A 26,977-nucleotide genomic window follows, 5' to 3' on the forward strand; every position below is an offset into this window, starting at 1 on the left:
ACTGTCGACTGTTTGTCGGCACTGCGCTCCAATTACTCTATCCATACCGAATGAATTGCCACCAAATCGAACCCGGCACCGGTGGGCAGATTCAATCGATTCTGACACCGGCTGGAGACGGTTTTCCGCAAAAGAGCATGTTGGGGTAAAGCATATATGGCCAGCAGTCGCCTGGATTGCGTTACGATGCACTTATCTGATCGCTACACTTGAACATCAAGACGGTGTCGATGTCTCAGTGGGCGCTAAAGGCTTCTAACGTTCCGAACATGCCGCTCCAGAGTTTCCCCTTTAGAGCTAGAGCTACTTTGCCAGTAGAGCAATAATCTAAAGTTTCCCACGCAGGTTTCTCCGCGTTTCGGCTTCCCAGTCGCTTTGAACTGCCACACGAATGCCGGCCCGCGAATGAAGGTACTAACTGAATTGATCTTGTATCGTGATCTTTCGTGTAAACCGATCGTTAAAGCAGACTCACTGCAAAGCTAAATCAACGGTTGTGTTCAGTTGCGTGACAGAACGATTCCTCGCTTGAATCAAGCATTCGTGGCGAATAAAATTATACCATCTTTCGGTCACTTGTCACTAATGAATCCCACGTGAAGATCGAATTAGAAGCAACTTGGAACAGATCAATTATTAATGAGATTCAGCATCTTTTTTTATAGTTTCTGTGCAACTGGACATGTTTCGAATAATTTGACCAGAAAAAGACCAATACTTTCTAAAGTATTGTGATGGTTTTTTATGCTCAGATCACAGCATGCTGTGCGTTTCGTTGTCAGTTTCGTTTGTTTACTTGTTTGTGTGGTTGAAATTCTGCGTTTTCAGAATGTCGCGTATTGAAAAGGAAGTGAAAATTAAGGTTCTGGGCACATCGCTAAGTGAGAAGGATATTACTATGCGAAAATTGGCGAAGTGGTTAGGAATTCATCATGCCAGTGCTAAAACCATCATTAATAAGTATGGGGAACACTATTCTTTGGATGGGCTACCAGGAAGTGGCAGAAAACCCGATTCTTCCAACCCGAAACTGGACCAGAAAGTAATATCTCTAATCATGAAGAACAAACCAATGTCAATACGTGAATTGGCCAAAAAATTGGGAACGAGTGTCGGAATGATCCAGCGTATCAAGAAGCGAAATCACCTGAAGACCTACCAGAAGCAGAAAATCTCGAAACAAAGTGTATAACAGAAGAAGCGAGTAGCAACAAGGGCCCGGAAATTATATTCGCATCTTTTGCAGTGTCCGGATGCATGCGTTTTGATGGACGATGAGACTTATGTAAAGGAGGACTCAAAACCCATCCAGGTCCACAATAATTTACTGTCGTCGTTGGGGAGGATGTGAGAGATGCGGACAGGTCGATTCAAGTGGAGAAATTCGGTCGAAAGGTATTGGTATAACAAGCAATATGTTCCTGTGGTTTGAAGTCAACCATTTTTTACACTACCGGAACTATAAATGCAGAAATCTATCGATCTGAGTGTCTCCAGAAGAGATTGCTGCCTTTATATAAGAATAGCATAGTACACCTCCACAGTTTTGGCCGGATTTAGCGTCGGCTCACTATGCCGAAACCACTCTCAATTGGCTTGCGGAAAAGGGTATAAATTTCGTTGAGAAAAATATCAATCCACCAAATTGCCCTCAGCTTCGACCCATCGAGCGTTACTGGGCAATCGTGAATAGGGGTTTCAAAAAGACTGGTAAGGCAGCTGGGAACATGCAGGAGTTCAAAAAATTTGGGCTCAAGCGTCCAAAAAATGCTATGCAATACTTGTCCGGAACTTCAAGAAGAGCGTTCGATCAAAAGTTCGAAAATTCGCGAAGGGAATACTTTAAATTTCATCCGGTTTCTATTATGCTCAAGTTTAACCTCGGTCAAATTTTTAATTTAAATAAAATCTCGTTTTTCATCATAATTTGAAAGAAAAAAATGTGGATAGCTTATTTTCGACACACTCTTAATATTATGGTGGTTCAAATAATGAGATTGGACGACTATTGGTACAATTAACGCATTTAACGCCAACTCGATCAAATGTTGTCAGCACCCTTTTCAATTTTTATGAGACTTTCTAGGCTTGCGAATTCCTTCACCGAAAGCTACTATGCATAATTTGTTTTTCCAAAGTTTATCTTTACTAAAAAAAAATGAAAATTACACTTGACGTAAAAACCTACCACATTTTTGGGAGTGAATACTCGTTATCACATCGATTAACATTTAACTATAAGCTTTCTGTTTGCAATGATGTCGAATTCAGTTAAATTAGTTATGAAATTACTGGCATGACATAATTTTACAGCTTTTGGATTGTAAATTCAGATCAATCGCAACGCTTCTTGTTTGTGCCTTTATCGAGACGTAAATTTACATGATTTTTTTCGAGCTGTGTAGACTTTTGAAATAGACCAAACTATTTTACCATATTTTTATTCCGATGACTATAGTCGACATATAACAAACCTACAAATATTGGCAAATTCCTAGCTGAGACCCACACTGAAAAAAATCGACTGTGAAAATAAAAAGCCGATTTAATAATATAGACACCATTTTGGATTTGGGTGCAATTTTTACCCAAAATGAGGAATAATTCTTCCTACTAGCCATGCATACATTGCAAGATGAGCACATTGAAAGAAAAAAAATATTTTTTTTTGTCTAAACTGAATTTTTTTTCAGTGTCTTTTTATCGAAAATTAAACTAAACTGAAGTACATAATCACCCAAGATTCCAGTGAAGCTCTATTTGTGGGAAGATTTCAAAGAATACTCTACCACTAGTTGTCCGATATTTGCCAAACGTATCAATCAGTAAGGGAGACTGGAACTGGTTGACCGAATTTTCCTTTCGGAATTTCTATACTATTCCTGGCTAAACTTTTCAAAACACGGTTTTGTTCCGTTATGAAGAAACACCTTTTGAGCATATATGTAATTTTTTTCATTCCTGTATAAAAATCAGGTAAATAGTTATTAACAATCAAAGGCGGAGAAAAAAATCGGTCAACCAGAGGGTAGGTTGGCCGAGTTTGAAAAAAAAATTTGGGTCAATCTGCGATTAACGACCTTGACGCTCCTCAGAAACACTCGCTTAGATGATGGTCTGACTTTTCCGGAATGGCCTACATTTGCAACAGATTCTATACTAATGGACGAGTTTTGCTAGGGTTTTGAGTCAATCTGCTACAAATCCTGTCAGAAACTCTAAATGCTAAAAGTTTTATGGCATTTAATTAATAAATTATTTGAATCGTCTGTTTTATCAATAATTTTCAACCTTTAATTTTTCTAATTTTTTATTTCTCTATGTTTTTCCTTTTAATCATCAATATTAGAAAAATATCCAATTCCGATCAAAAAAAGGTAACATTTCACGAAAATTCAAGCTAAAATTACAACTCGGCCAACCTACCCCAATGAATGTTTTCGAGGACAATCGCGATAAACAAAAACGAAAATACTGGAAACCGATATGCGAAGATTGTGAAGTTTTGAATGCCCTTTCCCATGGTACCACGTTTTTGGAAATCGGATGTCAATTGATCTACTTGATTACACGTATTATTTTACCAAAACTGAAATTTACCCTCCAACGCCGGAAAATGAACAAACGTTCTCCTACACAAACGATAACATAAAAATACCTGAAACTAGGTCGGTACATGGGTGACTTAATACTTTACCAAAAGCACTATAGATGTCGCCATTGTGCATAATAGCCTTTTCAGAAAAACCACTCCGCCAACCTATCCCTTTGGTCAATCAGTCCCGGTCTCCCCTACTGGAAAAGAGAAGTTTTGGTTCGAAAAACTTTTTTACTAGTATACTAGTGATTTTCACAAAACAAGTGAAATTTTTGCATAAAAGTATTTAAAAATTTCCTTGAAAGTTCAAAGTCGATTTACAAAAATTAACAAAAATAGTTCTGATTCGGAAGAAATTTTGTTCCAGGATGTTCGTAACCAGCATACATTGCAATTGTCGATTTAGATTTTTTTTTTAACATTTTTTGTTTCGCCCGTTCATGTGATGGTATGAAATTTTTAACACACTTTACCCTATATTTCCGGAAACGGAAGTCGGATGCGGATAAAATTCAAGAATTACGTATGAGACCACGGGGCTTTTCATTTGAACCTTAGTTGGTGGAAATCACTGAGAAAAGTAAGTGTGATCCATTTGGGGAAATATGATTACTATTTCCGGTGCCTCCGGAATCGGAAACCGGGAACCAGGATAGCCGGAATCGAATTTTCGTTGTTTCGTTTCACCGCTCGCAGCTACGGTATACCATTTTTGACATACCTTACTCTATAATTCCGAAATCGGATGTCAAATCCAAATGAAATTCAAAAGTTTTGTAAAGGACCATAACTCCATTCATTTGAATTTTAGTTTGTAAAAATTAGTCACACCATCTCTGAGAAAAGTGAGTAAATATCTGAAAATTTTAATTTTTACACTAATCACCCTATAATTTCGGAACCAGAAGTCGGATCCAAACTAAATTCGGCAGTTTTGTGAAGGATCATAAGGCCATTCATTTGAATTGAAGTTTGTGGAATACGGTTTCGCCATCTTTGAGAAAAGTTTGTAAACATGTTTTCATTTATTTTCTCATTTTATCCCATAACTCCGGATCCGGAAGTCAAATCCAAACATAATTCAGAAATTTAGTATGAGACCACAAGACCTTTCATTTGAGTCTAAGTTTGTGAAAATCAGTTCAGTCATTTCCGAAAAAAGTTGCAACTCGATACTCGACGAACTGAGTCGAAAGGTATGTGACACTCGACCCTCCGGGCCTCGGTTCAAATGTCGTGTTTCACAAAGATTGCAGATGAGCAAGGTAAAAAGTTTTGTGTAATTAATGCCCTTGAAGGCGAGATATTCAATGAACAAGTTGAAAGTTGTCGTAAATACCTGTCTGTAGTGCGACTGTTCCTGGCACATAACATGTTGTTATTTTTTATGAAATTTTGTATGTTGTTATTTTTTATGAAACTCAAGATTTTCGGAATCAAAAACTCCTCATTATCCCATATGAACATTTTTTAATAAATTTAATAAACGATGAATGACCGCGAAGGTTAAAACTCTTGAAAAGCATGTCTGTGCACTGTATTTATCTCGAAACTTTATTCCTAGATTTATTCGGTTTAATACAAATTGTCTTCCGTCTTAAACGCATAATTTGAAAAAAATTTCTTTCCCTTCCTTACAGGTGGTACCTGTTGGCTACGGCGGATAGAAAGCACCGGCAAATGTAACAAACTGTTCACTCGCAACGTGACCCGGGAGAATTGCTGTCACGCCGGGGCCGGTCTCGGGTTCTCGGATCGTGACATCACCGATGTGCAGATATTCTTCGTGAACGCCTTCAACGACGGAATGGACTGTTCGTCGTGTCTGGGTAAGTGTCACCCGTTGGAGGGATTAGTGCGCTGTAGGCCGGGTCACTTCCGGGAAGCGCCTTCTGTCGTATGATTTGTAAGCCCTCCAATTGTGTTTTGTATATATTCTTGTGCTGTTTTTGTTCGGAATAGATAAAACCGATCGTTCTAGCGTACTATTTTCTATCACCTACAGATAGCTGTGAAAATGCGAAGTGTGGTCCCAACAAACGATGCGTCATGAAGAAGGGTCGTCCGAAGTGCATCTGTGCGCCAAGCTGCAAGGCTCCGAAAAAGGCCAAACAACTGCCCAAGCAGAACATCAAGGTTATCAACCTAAGCGTGAATCAACGAAACCGCAGACAGTATTCATCGAGTGGACCGCGAGCTGCCGAGTCCCGATCGGCACCGTCGATCCAGTTCAAAAGAGGATCGAATAACAAACGTAGCGTTCGGTTAGTAAACGACGACACGACATCCCACCAAGGATCAAGGACTGTAAAAACTAGCCTAAGTGAGAAAGCGTTGAGCCAAAGAAGTAGTAACGGTAAGCTAGCTAACCCTAAGCATAAGGATAATTTATTGGAATCTGTGACATTAGTGAGTAGTATAAATAGAGGCAACCGGTCGAAATGGAATTGCACTACGGTCGGATCGATGGGCTGTATCCGTCCAACCGAACGGATGGTACTGATGGCGGACGGTCCCATACAAACCAATACGCTTCCGCTAGGCTACACCAAGAAAATCCGATCCGAGTCCAGTCCGGTGCTGGTGACGAGTGGTCCTACGGGCACCAACGTGCGACACCGAAATCGAAAGAATTCGATCGTCAACAACAGAACACTTTCGACTCATGATCCATCGCGATCGCAACATCACAGCCGAGACTTCGGCAGGCCTCGGTTGCTGCGACTGACACCCGATAATGGTAATGACACTATTGCACTGGCCGGTAGTAGCAGTAGCAGTAACCCGCGGTTACATCGACGACGGCCGCCGCACGACGTGGAAGATTTGTTCTACGTTGGAGAGATGTCCCACTATCCCCGCCGGAACCGGATGCATGGTGATGATTTCGATCTCGGCAATGACATCATGGTAATTACCTCGATCTCAATCGAATGAAAAAAAAACATCTAACAGGGATTTCAATTCACAGCAACACACAGGATTCTACAATCCCGTGTGTGGAACCGACGGCAAAACGTATAAAACGGAGTGCCAACTGAAGAAACGGGCCTGTCGACAGGAGAGCACTACATTGTCGATGGCTTACAAAGGTCACTGTCAGAGTAAGTACTTTCAAATGATATTTTCTGCGGGCCTCTCATGACAACTAGACTTTCACCTAAATTTCCTACAAGGTTGATATTCGGGTGCAACACTTTGTCAAAGTGTAACACCTATTAATCATGCACACATATCCGATTAACATACCGCTAGTTCTCTCTGAGGTGCTCCGGCAAGGCGTAGGTAAATGTGCTTGGCAACTGACCATACCAACTCATGATTAATGGTGCGAAAATAATAGCAACTGTGCAGTGCAGAGCAGTGCATCCAAACACGTTTGAATCATACTTCGCATTTATGCCAGTCCTTGCCGCCAATATGGTTGACGGTCCCGGGAAAAACGAAGCAAGCGATAATCGCGTGAAATTGGCGCCTACTCAACGGCAGCTTACATGCCATTTCATGTGTATCTTCTGATCGCAGTAAGCATCGTGCAAGGTTTTGGGCCGCGTGGCATAGATTAACTGCTAAATTCGATAATGAGCCGTGGAAAGGTTTTACACCAACATTGCGGATGCGGAGTGCGGTGCTGATGAATACGGGAATAACATGAGAGGTACATACAAGTGAGCACACAATGTTTCGAAACATCTGTTTATAATCTTTCCCGAAGCATTAAATTCTGAGTAGCGATCTTGTTACGAAACACTGAATGTTATGGTCAAAGGAAAAACCAGCTTATTCTTGCCACTGGAGTGTTGAGTACTTTTCGTCTGGCTAATGAGAAACGGGTTATGTAATCAATGTGAAAATTGACTTTGCTGTCAGGGCTTGGAGGGCCGAGTTTCTTGTACCACTCGATTCAGTTCGTCGAGATCAGCAAATATCTCTGTGGGAGTAGGCATGTATGTAACGAATATGTGCACTCGATTTTCTCGGAGACCACTAAACTAGAATTCATATTAAGCTTGAATTCAAGTGAAAGATCCTATCATCTCATAACACGCTATCAATTCTTATTCGGTTCGGTTCCGGAATAATGGGTTTGGTATTTTCTCAAAACCCGCTGGACCGATTGTCGCGAACTTATATTCATGTAACAGGTTTAAAAATCCTGCTATTGATTTTGGTCCGGAAGTGACTTCTGGTTCCAGAGTTACGAGGTAAGAGGTGAGAACAATTAAAAAAGTGCACGTGAAAACGAATAAGACTGACATGCTTTGATTAAATCGCTTCCAGAATTGTAACGGTTCATCTATACTAACGAATATTATACCATAACACGAAACAAATAGTTATCTTAAAATTTAAGTAGTAGAGGTAAACTTCGCATAATCCTTTGGGAATATTTTAATTGCGATTGAAGGAACCGATTTGCGGAATTTATTCAATGTTAGTGTTTGTGGAATATATCCAGGTAAAAGTGTCTCAGATCCATTCCAGTGTACGGTACGGCGATAAGTGTTTATCTCGAGCAAATGTTTTTTGTGGCCGCTACAGAAAGATAAACGTGAAGGAAGACTAATTTCAAATTATTGATTGAAAAAATTCGTGATTTTGTTGCGAATGATCGTAATGCTTCTCTAAAAATGATAGAAGAGGCTTTGATTGTCGGCAAAGAAAGCTTTTTTGAAAATGTTGAGACCACCAAAACGGCTTCGACACGAGCATTGGAGGCTATTCCACAAAATAAGTTGGAGCACGCAGTTGAATCACTAGTGAATCGCTGTAAGAAATGTATTAAATCGAATGAAGAATGCTTTAAATAATAAATCTGAAAAACTCAAGAAATCTTGTTTATTATGCGATTTATGGAATCAGGCTCGAAAGCAAATGGACGCACTGTATATTCCGCATTCCGAATTTAGTTCTATCAAGAAGTTCTGAATTCTGAACGTGAATTTAGGAATTAAATTCTAAAACTAAATTCAGCGATTAATTTGTAGTTATGAAGTCAATTCCAAAATTCAGGTTAGAAACTCAGATCTAACATTTAGTTCCAGAATCTAGTTCGAAAACGCGTATCTTGATTTTTGTTCATCCTAAATCAGAATTCTGGAACATAAATAAAGAAAATAAAATCAGTTTCAAAATCTAGTCAAGAAACCAGTTCCAGAATTACGACTTACGATTCAATTCCAGAGTCATAGTTTTTAATTCGGAACCTGTTAATCTAGAAATAATTTATGAAACCTTTTCAAACTTCAAACCTTCTGAAGTTCAGGATTCAGATATATCAGAATCAAAATTCTGAATTCTTCTTCTTCTGCTGCTACTGATTGAAGTCGACTGCTCGTCACGATGTTCGAAATCCGATTAAGGGGCGGGTAGGGTCTAACACTTTTGAAAATCGTTTATTATATTCTTTCTTTTTTCTGATAGTAAAACATTTCAAGAATCGATTTCTTCGCGTTTCGCCTTCGGCTCATCAGTGCTTGAAGCAGCTCAAATTGAACTGCCATCTCCGCCTAACAGTTCAATTTGAACCGCTAAGCAGACGCAAAGTCCACACTATTTATGTGACCCTTTTCAAGAATATTCTGTGAAATTTTGAAGCCTATCGAATCGAGCTGGTCGCCAGCACACTCACGGCCTTCGGCCGTCCTGGCCTGAATCTTCTATGACGAACAGAATATTGTGCTAGCACTAAGCACTAAGATGCCTATATAAATATATTACTACAGAATATAAAAAATAAAACATAATAATATTATCGAAATATTTAAACCGAATATAAAATTCAAATATTTCGTTCGAGTTTTCCTTGCACAACATCACTCGATTGAAATATAAACGAACTTTTACATTAGATTAAAATATTGCAAATACAATTATTATTATGCCAAATAACCATTATGCCAAACAGCGTTATACCAAACGGTATTAGATCAAATGACCTTATACCAAATGGACCGCTCTTCTCCGCTTCATCGAAACGAACTATTGGCTATTGGTTTGCGAAATTTAAAAGAAACTTCACAAAAAAAAATCCTATAAAACATCTTACTTATTAGTCAGATCCTACTTCAGGTTTAGGAGATACAGGGTGATTAGTATAAAAATGTCTATTTCACAAAAATAATCAGGTTTATCGGGTTGGCAGATTTGGATAGTCGATAACAAAAAAAAAACTTATTTCAGTTTTAGTGGTATTCAGTTTTCGATTCGGAAGGTACCCAAAAATTTAATTCGCACTACAACAAATCGAACTTCAAAAACAAAATTGTATTCGATTCTGGAATTACAGGATGATGAGTTTTAAAAGTTCATACCGCTATAGAAGATGTAGATTGTTTGGCGTATTAATTTATGGCCATTCGAATCATTTTGGGTTATGCTAGTTCCTGAATACCGGCTCTGGAAATACCATAAATAATGACGAAAAACTCTAAAGTAGAACTTACTTCGACATCTCATGAAATGTTCAATCGAATGTCACACGTTAAGATTGAAATTCGATACGATTTGCAGATTCGAAATTACAGGGTAATGAGTGACTAAAATCTCAATTTGCCGTTTGAAACGACGATAATTAAAATAATGTCATGAGAACTAAAACACCTAAGAATATCCATGCAAAAAAACACATGCGGATTGATAAAAAAAGGTATCATCTCACTGCTAGGTGGATTAATCACGTTTTTAACGGAGATATCGAAATTTTTGTGTAAGCGACCCCCCCCCCCCCCCCCCCCCCCTATTCCAGCAGTAGAAGTTTTGAGCGCTGTCTGGCAAAGAAATGCTTGGGGGCAACATAAAATACGATTTTTTATACTGTTACATACATTTGTTTCTAAGTACCCAAAAGACTGTGTACAGCATCCTTTTTCATGACATTTTACCTCGAACCGATTTTAGCACGGATCGTTTTTGGCAACATAATCGTTCGAATATGACATATATAAATCAGATGATGGCAGAATTTTCGAGTTGAAAGCAATTCCATAATTATATTGTTTTAAACTACTTAGAGTAATAAATGCTGGAAGAACATAACACCCATATACCATTCGAATCAGTTCGTCGAGATCAGCTAATGCGTGTGTGATAATAACTTCAAAATAAATAATTTCACTCAATTTTTTTCGGAGATGACTCAACCGTTTTCTACAAACTCAGATCCATATGAAAAGTCGTATGCTTCCAAACAAGGTTCCTGAATTATGTTTGGTTCCAACCTCTGGTTCCGGAACTACAGGATGATATGTGAAACTAAATTAAAATTGTGTAACTCATTTTTCTCGTAGATGGCTGAACCGATCTAAGATTCAAATGAAAAGTTTTAAGATTCTATAAAACATCTTGTTTTTCAGTCAGATCCAATTTCCAGTTTAGGGGATACAGGGTGATAAGTATAAAAATGTCTATTTCACATAAATTAATCAGGTTTAGCGGGATAGCAGATTTGGATACTCGATAACCAAATAAACTTATTTCATTTTTGGTTGTATTCAGTTTTCGTTTCGGAAGGCACCCAAAAATTTAATTCGCACTACGATTCCTCAAAGATGTCTACATTGATTTTCAAACATTTTGAAACAAATGTAAACTATACAGCGAGTAGCTGAATGGTGAATTTGTCTGACTTCGGCTATACCGAATTCCAAATTCCGGTTCCAGTATCGAATCGTTTCTCAAAGCTCAATCATTTTCTCAAAAAAAGCCAAATCGAATTTCAGAAACAAAAGTTCAAATTTAAATAAATCCAATTTTATCCAATTGTAACTTCCGATTCTGGAATTGTAGGATGATGAATTTTTAAAATTCAAAGCGATATAGATGACAATTCCGAAAAGCTTTAAAGTTGGACTCAAAAATATTGCAATTTATTCGTCATATGGCCATACGAATCGGTTTGGGTTATGCTGGTTCCTGAATACCGGCTCTGGAAGTACCTTAAATAACCCACTGTAAAGTGGAAATTATTTCGACATATCATGGAATGTTTAATCGATTGTTACACCGAAGAATATCCATGCAAAAAACACATACGGATTGATAAAAAAAGGTATCATCTCACTGCTAGGTGGATTAAGCACGTTTTTTATTGCAAATTTAAATTAAAAATTTGTGGATGTTGCTAATTGTTTGCTAAATTATAATAATACGTTTGAGTAAGGGCAATACGAAATCCGTCAGTCGGAGTTACCCTGCAGCACGACTTGCCAACTCAATTTGCTTGACGCTTCCCATCGCTCTAATCTAATGAAGTATCTATCTATTTGCAGCTACCTGCCGGCTGGTCCAGTGTCCGAAGGGCAAGTACTGCGTCGAGGATCAAAACTCCACCCCACACTGTGTGACCTGTATCCGGGACTGTCCGGCCGATTCGCGAACGTCCGCGTTCAGCGCCAAATCGGTGGTGTGCGGCACCGATGGAATCACCTACCGGAGTATTTGCGAGCTGAAGCAGAAGGCCTGCCTGACGGGACGGGCCATCCCGGTTGCGTACCGGGGCCGTTGCATCGGTAAGTCGCCACACCTCACTTTCCCGGTGAATAATTGCCAGCACACGCGAATGCCAGGTGTCAAAACAAGATCTTAAATTATTCCTCACTCGGGCAAACACTCTCCGGACCGGACGCGCAGACAACAAGAGTCGCGTGCGTAGCTACTAGGGTGGAACATAGTTGTTTTTCCTGTACTCTCGGGTGCTTGGCGGAGTTTGCTTTGCAGTGTACACTAGAGCTCTAGCCAAACGGCACAAATCACAGTTTGAACGGTGAATGAGAATTCTGCACCCGAAAAGGGATCTTCTCATATGATGACTACCGGCGGTTGATCACTAATCAATCTCGTAGTCACAAACCGAGCTAGGATCGGAATTCTGTCCCACCCTAGTGCCCGCCGGGGTGTGTGCATACTGCGCAACTAACTCGATGCTGGTCACATCTTCGGGTGGATTTTCGGACCGAGCAACTCGGGCAAGTTGATGGATGGCTTTTATGTCCGGTGCGCGGGAAGTATATGTAGTTCTGAGTGTGGTAAGCCATCCGAAGCTACTGGTTTTATTCAGTCGTTTTATGACGAATCTGCGAGTAGGTATAAACACAGCCATAATTAATGGGTTGGTAGTTTGACCAAGGTAAGCGAAGAAAAAAAACCAGACTCGGTTGATGAGTTGCTCGGTACATGTTTCCGATTTACGAAGTGATATTTCTTGCACGCAGTATCACCGGAGGGCAAACCCGTTGATGAGCGGATTATTAAAAAGTAATTTGGAGCAAATTAGTGCTCGACCTAATTGTATAGCAAACCGGTGCTCGCTGCAAGCTATAGACATAAGCAAGACATCACATTTTCAGCTGGACTTTTCTACCGTCCTTAATGTTGAGATTCATTCCTGTTCCTGGGAGCAAAATTTTGAACGCACGAACAATTTCGGACATGTCGCCCGGCTGGATAAGCTAATCTCTCCCACCAAGAATGACAGCTTTGCGTTATAAATTAAATCCATTTATGTGTCTGCCATCAAGCACGATTGGTTATATCAATTTGTTAAGGGCCGACAAAGGAACCTCGACAAACAAAACCAAAACCAAAACCAAAAAAAAAAACAAAAATACCACATCCCAAAACGAAGCAGTAATCCCGCGGGAGGAGGATAAAACACATCGCCCCGGCAAGGCCAATACAAAAACCCCAAAAATCGTTGACATTCGCGCGCTCGATAGCACCGCCGCGATTGTTCGCAGAAATTATCCCGAAAATTCCGATCTGATGCAAATTTGCCTCTTCGCGAGCACCAATCGTTCAGTCACAAATATCCTCCAGCAAATAATAAAATAAAATAAAAACTGCAGAACGTCTAGACTTATTAATGATTTGACTGTTTCCCCGACTCCCGCCATGTAAGCTTCACCCGCGATTCCATCAGAAATGCATGAGCTGGTGCATTTTTATTGTTATTATCTTATGCAATTTGTTTATGCCAGACTGATCGAAGAATGAAAGCGAAGAGCATCGTTCGCCCTTCTCTTTCCGCCCTGGCTGCTCACTTGGAATTGGAACATTTAGGAACATTTGTGTTCTGATCAAGTGGGAGTGCCGTGCCTGGGGACGGGCAGGTGAGCTGACGGACGGAACGAGTATCATATCAAAAACCTAAGCTGAAACGCAGAAGAGGTGCATCATACTCTTTCCATCTCTCTCTCTCTCTCTCTCTCTCTCTCTCTCTCTCTCTGTGTTCCTCTGGTTCAACCAATATACTATCCGGCATGCCAGTTGAAGTTGAAGTTCCGACTCGACTCTTGCATGATACGATGATGGCTGGCAGACGAAATCTTCACCCTGGTACCGGGACGAACGAATTCCCCAGCTGCAGTAGATTGCAGTTGAACATGCATTTCATGACCGGTGGAGATTTCCCAAACATGTTTTCCTTCTCGGTCTTCTCGGCTTCTTCCCCGGCGGCCGTTTGCACTGACACCACGACGCCGGTCGTCTCAAGGATCCGAGAACTCCGAGTAAGTTGGATAACTAAGTTCGGACGACGCCGAGAGACGGCTCTCGGGGTTCTCCCTTGGCCTACGGTTTCTGCATGCGTTTTTTTCTTTTCTCGATGACCATCAGATTCGGTCAAATTTAAACCCACGCGGTCGTGAACCGTCAGCAATAAGTAATTGTGTACCATTCCAAGCGCTGAACGGGCTTCGCACGGGATTGATTGATGCTTATCATGCTTGCACCTCGCACGAGTGCACCCAAGGAATGATAGCACAAGGCGAAACTACGACTGCAGTTGCTGGCAGCCGCGGAAGGGAATCAAAATAAAAACGAAGAAATTCAATAAAAGTGAAAATGCCTTTTGCTAAACAATAATTTAGTGCTAGGAACGTACAGAACAAACTGAAAATAACAGATCCAATTAGCGTATCGTGCCGATGTAGAACTTTGAAATCGGAAACGATTAAATGTGTATCTTGAACAGGAACACTTACACTTGGTGAAAATTGATTACACTTTAGAAAAGTGCTGGTTTTGAACTCTAATGTGTTTTATTTCAACGTTTTATTCAACCTAAACACTCAATTAACTATACTTTACAATTGAAATTTTAACCGGATCGGTGTTTCAGATGATAAGGTTTTGGTCTCGCAGAAAAGTTTTGGTGTGGTTCGTGCCCCAACCTGAACCGTTTATTAGTGTTAAGACACGATCGTGGCCTTAGCTAGGCCATTATTCCGTACACCTATTAATCAGCGGCGAAGTTCCGCATCGGAATGTAGAACCCTGATTTTGCTCCTGAACACGAATGTAACAACGTTGACGCATGTGGGTTGTCCAGAAAAGAAAACCCGACGAAGCGTTTCTTGCTCTGAGCGTATTTATTTCTTTTTTTTTTGTTCCACCGATTCCGGCCTGATCAATTCCGTGTGGGCATTAATGACTTTTAATTTGCTACGGTTAGCACCCGTGACAAACTCGAATAGGATAAAATTTACGGCGTCTTTCCGGTCATATCAATTAGTTTGATTGATACTCAGTCTTCGCTGTAATGGTCGGTTAAAGTGAGCAGTCTTTAGAAATTGTAAGTCCGTCGGCTGAGGTGTATAAGAATTCAGGTAGATCGCTGTGAAAATATCTCAACATTAGATGGATCGATTCTCACTGAAACTGATTTCACATGGCAAACAATCAGTTGTGAAAAGTTTACTAACGAACACTCGATAATATTAAAAAAAGTTCGCACATTGAATTTTTTTATAAATACGTTTATTTCATAAGGCAATACAATACATTAGTTTTTCTTCGCAGTGGCATCCACAATACATAGTACTTTAAACCTAATAAATTTTGAATATCATATTAGTAGTATTCATTAGTTAATCTAAACAATGTTTTTATCAAGCGGTTTGCTATTATAAATTACATTAAAAATAAACATTTATTTTGTACATAATCCCATAACTATTTCAGGTGTGTTTGTATCAGTTCATCACTTTTATTCAATGTAAGATAGCAGTCTATTAGTTGAACTCATGAAAGAGAAAGGGGTCTAACATAAATAAAATTTAAATTGGAACTCCAATGAACTTAATGAAATGATAAAGTAGTTTCATGTAAGGAAGGTCACGACAAGCAAAAATGTCACGATCTGGGACATTGGATAGTCTACCTTGAGTACGCAAGGAATTTATTAGTTGAGATCTGACATCACGATACTCCACGAATGTCCAAACGACATAATCAATATCGCGATAACCTTCGCCACAAGCACAATGATTAGTCTCGGAAAGTCCAATTCGGAGGAGATGTGCATCTAACATGTAGTGATTGGACATGAGTCTGGACATCACACGAATGAAGTCCCTACTCACATCCAGTCCCCTGAACCATGTCTTTGTCGATATTTTAGGAATAATTGAGTGCATCCAATAGGGGCGGCGAGTTCCAAAAAATATTGAGGGGGGGGGGGGGGCGTCTAATAATGTTACATATCATTTTATTTAGCACAAAAAATTTATAAAGCGAACGGAAATGAGATGATGTTTATATACAAGAATTACAAATTATACCAAATTTTATTATACTAAATATACAGAATAAAAATAGCACAATTTACTCAAATATTATGATAGTGTAAATGTTCTGTGTCTCATCATGCGGCACTTTCCACTTTCCAATTAGACTAAAAGTTGTATTTAATATCGCAGAAAAAAAATTAATCATCTTCACCAAATGTTCAAACATTCTAGTTGCCAAAATATTGGAATGGCGTGGCTCTCCAATAATATTTTAGGAAGAGAGGTGGCAAAAAGGGCCTTGGTAAGTGTAGTTTGGCGAGACGCGCTATAGAATTCGTTGGAAGCAATCGGTCGCTCAAAAATTTCACCCTCAATAGCACCACGTTTGGCTAAAATATCTGCTCTTTCATTCCCTGGAATGTAGCAATGAACCGGGACCCAGACTATAGTGATTTGATTATTATTACTCCATATGTCGTTCAGGTACTGTCTTATTTTGTCCAAGAAAAACGGTTGATTTTCGCCAGCAATTTTTGATTGAATGGCTTCAATTGCGCTCAGATTATCTGTGAAGAGGAAATAATAGTTTGGAGATAATGTGACCATTACACTCAAGCTATAATAAACTGCTGCTAAGTCTGCTATATAAACAGATGCAGGTTCTTGAAGCCTAAATGAGACCGAAACATTATACCAAACCCAGTAGCCTCTTCAATTCGTGATCCGTCCGTGTAACGCATTGAATATGTCTGATATGATTCTCTAATAGAAGCTTTTTGAAAAATAAATTTTTATAGCCGTTATATCTCAGAATTTTAATATTTTTCTTGAATATGTGTGTACCATCGGTTTTGAATTTTTGAAGAATATCTGAGATTTTAATTACGAGTTTGAGATTTTCTCTAAATGCAAATACTTAATGCGCTATTATTTTTATCGTGAATGTATAGATAAAAAGAAGAATTATAACGAATCGCCGTGCAATGGTTTTTGCGAAAGTCCCCAGGATTTATAAAAAATAATTTTTGTGATACATCGTCATGTTTGTATAAATATGTTTCGTTGCCTTAAAAACTGAATAACGCTCTGAAACTGAATCATAAAAGTCCATGATATTCCCTCATTTTTGTATTTCGAAGATTATTTTTGTAGGTATAACCATCATGATGGTGGCCAAGAAATTTTCCTTAATGCAAATTACACTTCACCTAAGAGGTGATAAATCAAATAGCCCACAACAAATGTATCATAAATGTGTTCAATAACGTCAAGTCAAGTTATACAAATTTCATATATGGACACCGCAAACAATATACAGAATTTTCAGTCGGTGTTGAACAGTCGTTCGCACCGCACGCGTATAGCTCTTGGCTCCTGGAATTTTTTTCTGGCTACCTAGAGTTTCATTGATTCAAGGCTTCAGTCTTTTTCAAGGCTACCTGAATCACTAACTAAGTGACTAAGTGATATTAGAGTGACTAAGTGATACAAAGAGTGATATTAGAGTGACTAAGAAATTAATCAGCCTTTTTTAAGGCTAGCTAGGAGTCTAATCGAAGACTAATTTAGCCTAGTTAATTTAATTTAAAATTTCATTAATTTCAAAAATGCCTGCGTCCAACCGGAAAGGCAACAAGCCTAAGGCTAAAAATAATTCAATACGGAATAAATCACAATCCGTTATTCAACATTTTTCTAATAACATTCACGATCTTATAGAATCTGAATGTAAAAATAAAAGACAACGGACGGATTTCCCTTCCGTTGATCCTATGCCGTCTAACAATATTTACGAGATTCTTCCTGAATCCGATTGTAGCGACATAGAAGAAAATTCTTCAAAAATTCCCAAAATGGACGCTTGTCGTTCTGGGAAGAAACATCAATCTATGCCACCAGTGACGGTGATGATTTCCGACTTCAAAGCATTCCGTACTGAGCTTTCTACTTTTCTCCCGGAAGTAAAAGTCTCATTTCAAATCGGACGAAGAGGAGAATGTCGAGTCTTGGTGGATGGATTGGAAGATTACGAACGTCTTATTCGATATTTGTCCGAAAAACAATTTTATTCATATGATATAAAATCAGACAGACCCTTCAAGGCTGTCTTGAAAGGATTATCAAATGATCAAAGTATTGATGAAATTAAAAATGAAATAAAAGAATTGCTTGGTTTTGCCCCTTCCCAAGTAATACTTATGAAAAAAAGAGCGAATGGTACTTCTAAACCACGCTCTGGAATTTCCCATGAACTTTACCTAATACACTTCAATCGAAGTGATGTAAACAATTTGAAAACTTTAGAAAAAGTACGTTTCATTTCCCACATTAAAATTCATTGGGAACATTATAAACGGCATAATCGTATTGCAAACTTAACGCAATGTCGTCGTTGCCAAGGCTTCGGCCATGGAACCAAAAATTGTCATATGGATATACGGTGTTTGAATTGTGGTGAATCGCATTCGAAAGACGTTTGTCCAATGAATGAAACCACTGATAAATTTTCATGTTCAAATTGCAATGGAAATCATAAATCCAATTATTTGAAATGTCCTGTCAGGGAAAAAATTTTAAACGCTCGTTCGCTTAGACAACAAGTCAAATCAACGACCTTAAATTTACAGAACATACCTGAAAATTCTTCTAAGGCACCTGCCAATTCGTCTTCTAACGAAAACAATTTATTGACAGGTAGATCGACCTCGTCATCATCTTCTTCTAATGTCAGTTATGCTGGTATATTAGGTAGAAATCTATCTCCTATTTCTTCTAATGTAAATAATCAAAACACAGGACCGCCTTGCAGTTCTTCTTCTAACGAAAACAATTTATTAATAGGTAGACCGGCCAAATCATCTTCTTCTAATGGCAGTCTACCTACAAATATTCCTTCAATGCCATTCGCTTCTTTAAATGAAGTCGATTTAGGCGATATAACTGAAAATAAAATGATCTACCTACAAGATCAACTTTTTCAAATGATCATCCAAATGAATTCGACTTCATCACTTTTTGAAGCATTTCAAATCGGATGGAAATTTGCAAATAATATTATAATGAATTTAAAATTTAACAGTGATGTTAAATAATTATTTGAATATTTTAAATTGGAATGCTCGATCTTTGAAATCGAGTGAAGATGAATTTTATAATTTTCTCAAAGTTCACAAAATTCATATTGCCATTGTGACAGAAACTTTTCTTAAACCAAATGTAAAATTGAAAAGTAATCCACATTATGTGGTTCATCGATTTGACAGGTTTACTGGAATTGGTGGTGGAGTTGCCATTTTTGTCCAACGGCAAATTAAACATCGAATTTTACCTTCTTTCAATACTAAAGTTATTGAAAGCTTGGGAATCGAAGTTGAAACCATTCATGGAATTTATTTCATCGCTGGAGCATATTTGCCATTCCAATGCACCGGCGAACAATTAAATTTCTTTAAAGGCGATTTGCAAAAACTTACAAGATATCGATCGAAATTTTTCGTAATAGGGGACTTAAATGCTAAGCATGTCCAGTGGAATTGTAGGCAAAATAACAGTAATGGTAAAATACTTCATAATCAACTCTCAGCTGGTTACTTTACAGTTCTTCATCCCAGTAATCCTACTTGTTTCTCTTCCGTGAAAAACCCGTCTACAATTGATCTGGTTCTAACAGATCAAAGTCACATTTGTAGTGAACCGATTACTCATGCTGATTTTGACTCAGATCATCTTCCTGTAACATTCAGACTTTCCAACGAAGCTATAATTAATCCAATTAGTTCTATTTTCAACTATCATAGAGCTAATTGGTTGGATTACAGATCTCACATTGAAAATCATGTGGATCATGAAACTATTTTAGAAAATTCTGCGGACATCGACACAGCAATTGATAATTTGAATCATTATATTATCGAAGCTAGAAATCTTTCAGTTCCCAAAGCTCAAACTAAATTAAATTCTCCTATCATCGATGACAATCTTCAACTGCTCATTCGGTTGAAGAATGTTCGTCGACGACAATATCAACGTTCTCGTGATCCTGCTATGAAAAACATAGTTAAGGATTTACTAAAAGAAATTAAACATAGATTTACTCTTTTGCGAAATGAAAATTTCGCTAAAGAAGTTGAACAAATTAAACCATATTCTAAACCTTTCTGGAAACTTTCTAAGGTTCTTAAGAAACCTCAGAAACCAATTCCTGCTCTCAAGGAAGGAAATCAAATACTTCTTACAAATGGTGAAAAAGCTCAAAAGCTAGCTCAGCAGTTCGAGAGTGTCCACAATTTCAATTTAAACGTTGTGAGTCCTATTGAATATGAAGTCTCACTGAAGTATGATCATATTTCAACCCAAGTGTTATCACACGATGACATTATTGAGACGAATTTTGATGAAATTAAATCAATTATTAGGAAACTCAAAAACATGAAGGCTCCTGGTAATGATGGAATTTTTAATATTCTTATTAAAAATCTTCCCGATGTTGCCTTGAGACTCCTGGTTAAAATTTTCAACAAGTGTTTTTCATTAGCTTACTTCCCAAAAAGATGGAAAAACGCTAAAGTAATTCCTATCCTAAAACCTGATAAAAACCCAGCAGAAACATCAAGTTATCGCCCAATTAGCTTACTTTCTTCTATCAGTAAACTTTTTGAAAAAATTATCTTGTTAAGAATGATGACTCATATAAATGAGAATTCAATTTTTTTACCAGAGCAGTTTGGATTTCGTCATGAACATTCAACTACTCATCAACTTGTCAGAGTAACGAACATGATAAAATCAAATAAATCTTCTGGGTTATCCACTGGAGTTGCTCTTCTAGACATAGAAAAAGCATTCGACAGTGTTTGGCACAAAGGTTTAATAGCAAAAATGTCTGATTTCCAGTTTCCTATTTATTTGATCAAAATGATTCAAAATTATTTAACTGATCGTACTCTTCAGGTTAGCTATCAGAATTGTAAATCTGAATTGCTACCCGTACGAGCCGGTGTTCCGCAGGGTTCGAGTGTAGCTCCAATCTTGTATAATATTTTCACTTCTGATCTTCCAAATCTACCCGTTGGTTGTCAGAAATCGCTATTCTGTGACGACACAAGTCTGTTAGCCACAGGTAGAAATCTAAGAGTGATCTGCAGTCGCCTACAAAGAAGTTTAAATATTTTCAGTGATTATCTGTCAAAATGGAAAATTAAACCAAATGCAGCAAAAACGCAATTAATTATCTTTCCTCACAAGCCAAGAGCTTCTTTTCTTAAACCAAACAATAATCACATTCTCAAATTGAATGGCTTGGAATTGACATGGTCTGATCAAGCTAAATACTTAGGTTTAACGTATGACAAAAAGCTCACTTTCAAGGATCACATTGAAGGAATCCAGGCAAAGTGTAATAAATATATTAAATGTTTATATCCTCTTATAAACAGAAATTCTAAGCTCTGTCTAAAAAATAAATTGTTAATTTATAAACAAATTTTCAGACCAGCCATGCTTTATGCGGTACCAATTTGGTCAAGCTGTTGTTCCACCAGGAAGAAAACGCTTCAAAGGATTCAGAATAAAATTCTGAAAATGATTCTGAAGCGTCCTCCCTGGTTTAGTACAAATGAGTTACACAGACTCACAAATATAGAACCATTAGATGTAATGTCACATAATATTATAAGCAAATTCCGACAAAAATCGATGCAATCTTCAATTGAATCGATTCGCTCTCTGTATTAGTTAGTAAGTTAGTATATAAGTTCCTTTTCCCCATTACACAATACAAGTAGGTTTAGAATTTTCCCTACACAAAAATCTCAGAATTGCGGAAGCAAATGATGTCATCATGGTAATAACCAAATCATATATATATATAACAGGGCTGAAAAGTCACCACTTGTGGCTGAACACCCAATTTAAATCTTAATAATTTAATTTTAACTCATATTCCAATAAATAGTTATTTAAAAAAAAAAAAAAAAAAAAAAAAAAAAAAAAAAAAATATACAGAATTTTAATTTATAGGATTACAGAGAATTTTAACATGGACAGGTTTTTCATTAATACATATTTTTACGAAAACTCCAGAAAAGTTAATTCCAGACTTGATCCATACACCTTAGAGAAAGTATAGTGACTTAACTGTGAACGGTAAAATTCAATGGCGACTAAGAAAGTGAAATTGGTTCTTAATGATAATTTCAAAAAAAACGATTGATATAAAATGACCCCAAAAATTGCATGATGATTTTTTTTAAATTTTGCATGTAGATTCTAATAAAGTATTTCAAGATTTTTACGCAATATCCGGAAGACAAAATTGCACCAATAAGAAAACTAAGAATTGGTTCATTATGTCGTGATAAATACATGGTAATTCATGCGTGAAAAGTCGTGCGCAATGGTGATTTTTAACGGATTTTTACTTGTATGCTTTACATACCGTTTTTGAAAAAGTTTGTACTAACTAAATGTCTGTTCTCTGTGATACGGAATAAAAGAACATTGTTAGGTTTTTGTAAGTTTTTATTTTTGCAATGTGCTTAAATGTCGTCCAGGACTATAAAAATGTCAAATTCTCACCATTTACTCAACTGGCAAAATCACTTTTTTTGGCAACGTTAATAAATCAGTCATTTGTTGATGAATTGACATAATTCAACAACAAATCGATTCGGAAACTTTTAACTTAAACGTGTATAGCAATGTCGTTTCAGTATTTCAATAGTATACTATTGAAAAAATGGTTAGAATCGACCTATTTATTCATCCACCAATCCCTGTTGTCACAAATGATGTCATTTTCTTGTTCGGCATAGAAGGCTTGGCGTCATGCATAAAAACACCGCATCATTCTGCGTAATGTGAAAAAGAATCTATAAATATATGCTGCAAATCATTTCTTGATTTCAGTTGATGCTTGCCTGTGAATAAAACAAGTAGCTCGTCTAGTGAGGTGATGACTAGATTGTATATGTGTTCGCTCGTTGGAATGTCACTTTTGCTAACTCACTGTACGAGGCTGGGTGTCAATTTAAAAAAATGCAAAACTAACCGCGTATCTTTTTTTGTCATAATTTTGAACGCTTATAACTCATTTATAGTCATTTGTTGATGAATTTATATAATTTAACTACCAATCGATTCGAAAACATTTAACTTGAACTTATGCGGTAACGTCATTTAAGTATTTCAATTGCATACCATTGAAAAATTGGATTGAGTTGACCTATGTTGTCACGAGCCAATGACAGTCGCAGTGAATGATGTCAAACTGTAGTACGATTTGCGCAGTATGAACTATAGCACAAAAGGGAATCTATAAATATATGCCCGAATACATTTCTGCTTTAGTTTACCCATGGCTTATCTTGATTCTTCGGTAACTAGCAGGCCAACTCAGAACTATCGGCGATAGATTTTTCGAACCTAATTTGAAGCGGTCTCGGTGATTTGTTGATGGATTTTTTGTCATTTAACTTGATTTGAAAAAGTTTAAAAATGTTTTAATTTGTCAACGGGTAGTGTGCATACAGAAATCTCCATTTACATACGAACAACGCGGTGGCGCGCAAATAGATTCAGTATAAAGTTGTGTTATGATGATAATCAAAGGTACTTGTTTTTCATTAAATGTTCCTAAACACAATGAACTATCTCTGAGCATCATTCCTTAAAAACAATGCAATGCAATAAAATTATCAGATGCAATAAAATGTAGTATTAGAGATAAACTCAAGATAAGCTGATCTGCGATTGTACATGTATCATTTGAATCCGGGTCGGGTCACCGCCAGTTTTAGTTAAATTATCATTTACATCAAAACAACAAGTGTCTTATCATAAAATATATAAAATCTTCTCTAATCGCTGTTTATAAAATGAATAAGTTTGTACGTTCTCTGTCCTGAAAATTATTCTGATATAAAATCGTTCTTTTGTTTGAAATCATCATATCTGACTTTTATTTAAAGGATATTTTCAAAAATTTTAAAATGAAAAATTAGAGTAAGTTTGTAATTTGTCCCTATTTATCCATCATCTCCACCATCATCTTTATTTTTGTATTTATTATGGATACCTTAGAATTATTTCATTTTTAATGTAATCGTCCTCGGTCGTGTCTTGCATACAACCCTTAAATTTTTTTAGTATCAGGTGTACAACTTTGCTTCCGCCGATTTTCTCCAAAGTTAAAAGCTTCATTGCGAAAAAGTGCTTACAGATGTATTATTCAAAGTATTGTTCGTCGCTAGCGACAACTTTCTCCCATCTTTCCGGCTCGAAAAAAGGAGTCCTCTTTTGACGCTATTCATAAAACAATCCATTTTTCCAACTCTTCGAAGGATTGAAAATGTTGATCTGCCAGGCCGTGTGCCATCGCATGGAATAGGTGGAAGTCAGAAGGGGCGACATCTGGGGAATACGGCGTGTGGGGCATTGTGGCCGCTTTTCTTTCAGCGTGCGACTAAGGCGCATCAGTTGCGTTCGGTAGCGATCTCATTTGATGGTTTCACCCGGTTTAAGAGCTTGTAGTACATCACACCGAGCTGATCCCACCAAATACAAATAATAAACTTGGCGGCGTGAATATTCGGTTTTGCCTTCGACGAAGTAGCATGCCCGAGCTTTCCCCATGATTTTCTGCGTTTAGGATTACCGTATCGAACCCACTTTTCATCACCGGTTACGATTCGATGCAAAAACCCCTTACGATTTTATCTTTGAAGCAGTTGCTCACATACAAATAGACGGCGCTCGATGTCCCTCGGTTTCAACTCGTACGGCACCCAGTTTCCTTCTTTCTGAATCATGCCAAGGGCCTTGAGACGTTTTGAAATGGCTTGCTGACTCACTCCCAACGATTCGGTAAGCTCTCCTTGGGTTTGGTTTTTTCTCTTCCACCACCATGTTTGTATTCGACATCGAAATCACCATTTTTATAACGTTGAAACCACTCCCGACACGTTCTTTTACTCAGAGCAGCATCACCGAAAGTTTCTGAGAGCATTCGATGCGCTTCAGCTGCATTTTTTCGAATTGTAACAGAAAAGTAAAACTTCCCGCAAATGGCGAGAATTGGGCACATAAACAGACATTTTCGAGCGTGAATAATACGAAAACAAAAACAACTATCACTGAAACGGCGATGACAAATCGTTAGGCACTGTACACACTCACTTTAAAGGCATTATCATCCATGTATTTTGACCAGTCTCAGCCGGTACAGACACCTATCGGAAAACGGCGGAAGCAAAGTTGTACACCTGATATCTCACAGGATGGCCCTTCTCAACGATTTTATTTGTTTATTTATTTATTTCGTCAAGCAAATGTAGACTACATATAAAAATTTCCAATGTATACTTACACTACGCATTATATCTACGATAAAGTTGGGTTTTGAATTCATTTTTTGACATAGTCGGGTCAAGATGATCAAAAAATTGATTATAGTGACGCATCATTCGATTGACTGGACTATTTTTTGCATAATTTGTTCTATTGTGTTTTTCAAACAACAAATTTCTTGTTCGTAAATGACGTCCAGGTACATAAAAATTTGATTGCGATAATAGTGAATATGATTGTACGCATTGAAAAATAATGTCATTAATAAAATGATTCATTGAAAGATTACTAGATTCGAGTGTAGAGTATATTGATGAGCATATAGCGTGCTTCATATGATGGTAGAGGAAATGCTGTCCAGTTTAATTTACGAAGTGCATATAAAAGAAATTGTTTCTTCTTCATGAGTATTAATAATAGGATTCCATACTAGTCTACAATATTCCAAAATAGGTCTGACATATGTACTATATAATAATTTGATTGCATATGGGTCCTTGAAATTACTACTGAAGTGTTTCATAAATCCCAGCATACTATTTGCTTTATTGATTATGGTATTGTAGTGTTCCACAAAAGTGAGTTTGGAGTCTAAGACTACGCCAAAATCTCGTACAATTTTACATCTTTCTACAAGTTGGTTTCCTAGATATATGTCTATAGAAATAGTTTCATTTTTTTCTACTGAATGATATGGAGTTACATTTTTTTTACATTGAGCTTGAGTAGACTCTTGTAGCACTAATTGTGGAATAGATTTATTTCATTCTGGAATATTGCGACGTCGCTGGTGTTTCTAATTTCATGTCGTCTGTATATATAAGCACTTTTAGAAATTTGAGTATGAAGGAAATGCCGTTTGCATACAGTATGAAAAGAAGATGCCCCAGATGAGAGCCCTGAGGTACACCCGATGCTACATCAATTGGCTCAGACAGAATGTTTTAAAAGCGAACTACTTGTACACGTTTCGTTAAATATGATTCGAGCCACTGTAGTAGATTGTGTTCTATGCCATATTTCTGCAGTTAGTATAATAACACTAATGGTATGTCGAAACGATCGAAACCTTGACTAAAGTCGGTGTATAGTCCTTCAACGTAGTTGAAGGATTCCATGGCTTTTAGAGTGAAAGTGATAAATTCAAGAAGATTTGTGGTGGTTAAGCGATCTTTGAAAAACCCTTGCTGTTTGTTTGTTATTATATTTTTCAGTTGTTAGAAAAGATTTTCGTTTGCAATTTTATCAAATAATTTTGGAATGCTTTAAATAATGGCTGTTCCACGGTAGTTTTTTTTTTGTTTCGATTATAGAGGATTTTAACCTTAAGGTCATTCGTCTCTTCGGACCAGAAAAACTTTCTGACCCTATGTGCGGGGTTGGGAATCGAACCCAGGCGGGCTGCGTGAAAGGTATCGACTTACCCATCACACTATACCCGTCGCCTTCCACGATAGTTATGGATATTAGATTTCGAGCCTGATTTGAATATTGGTCCAAGAAAAGGTGATTTCCATGTTGAAAA

At 37.6% G+C, this 26,977-nt stretch overlaps 1 protein-coding gene across 2 annotated transcripts in view; it reads left to right on the forward strand.

The window, feature by feature from the left end:
• LOC131439544 (uncharacterized) overlaps window positions 1–26,977 on the forward strand; it is a 178,424-nt gene that overhangs the window by 111,343 nt on the left and 40,104 nt on the right. Inside the window, exons 3-6 of one of the 2 annotated variants that reach the window (XM_058610687.1) lie at window positions 5,239–5,427; window positions 5,580–6,508; window positions 6,570–6,702; window positions 11,869–12,108. In XM_058610687.1, coding sequence (XP_058466670.1) covers window positions 5,239–5,427; window positions 5,580–6,508; window positions 6,570–6,702; window positions 11,869–12,108 — 1,491 coding nt within the window. The remainder of the gene's footprint in view (window positions 1–5,238; window positions 5,428–5,579; window positions 6,509–6,569; window positions 6,703–11,868; window positions 12,109–26,977) is intronic. The other variant, XM_058610688.1, reaches the window with a different exon arrangement.

Source organism: Malaya genurostris, chromosome 3 (assembly GCF_030247185.1).
Source record: "Malaya genurostris strain Urasoe2022 chromosome 3, Malgen_1.1, whole genome shotgun sequence".
NCBI lineage: Eukaryota > Metazoa > Arthropoda > Insecta > Diptera > Culicidae > Malaya > Malaya genurostris.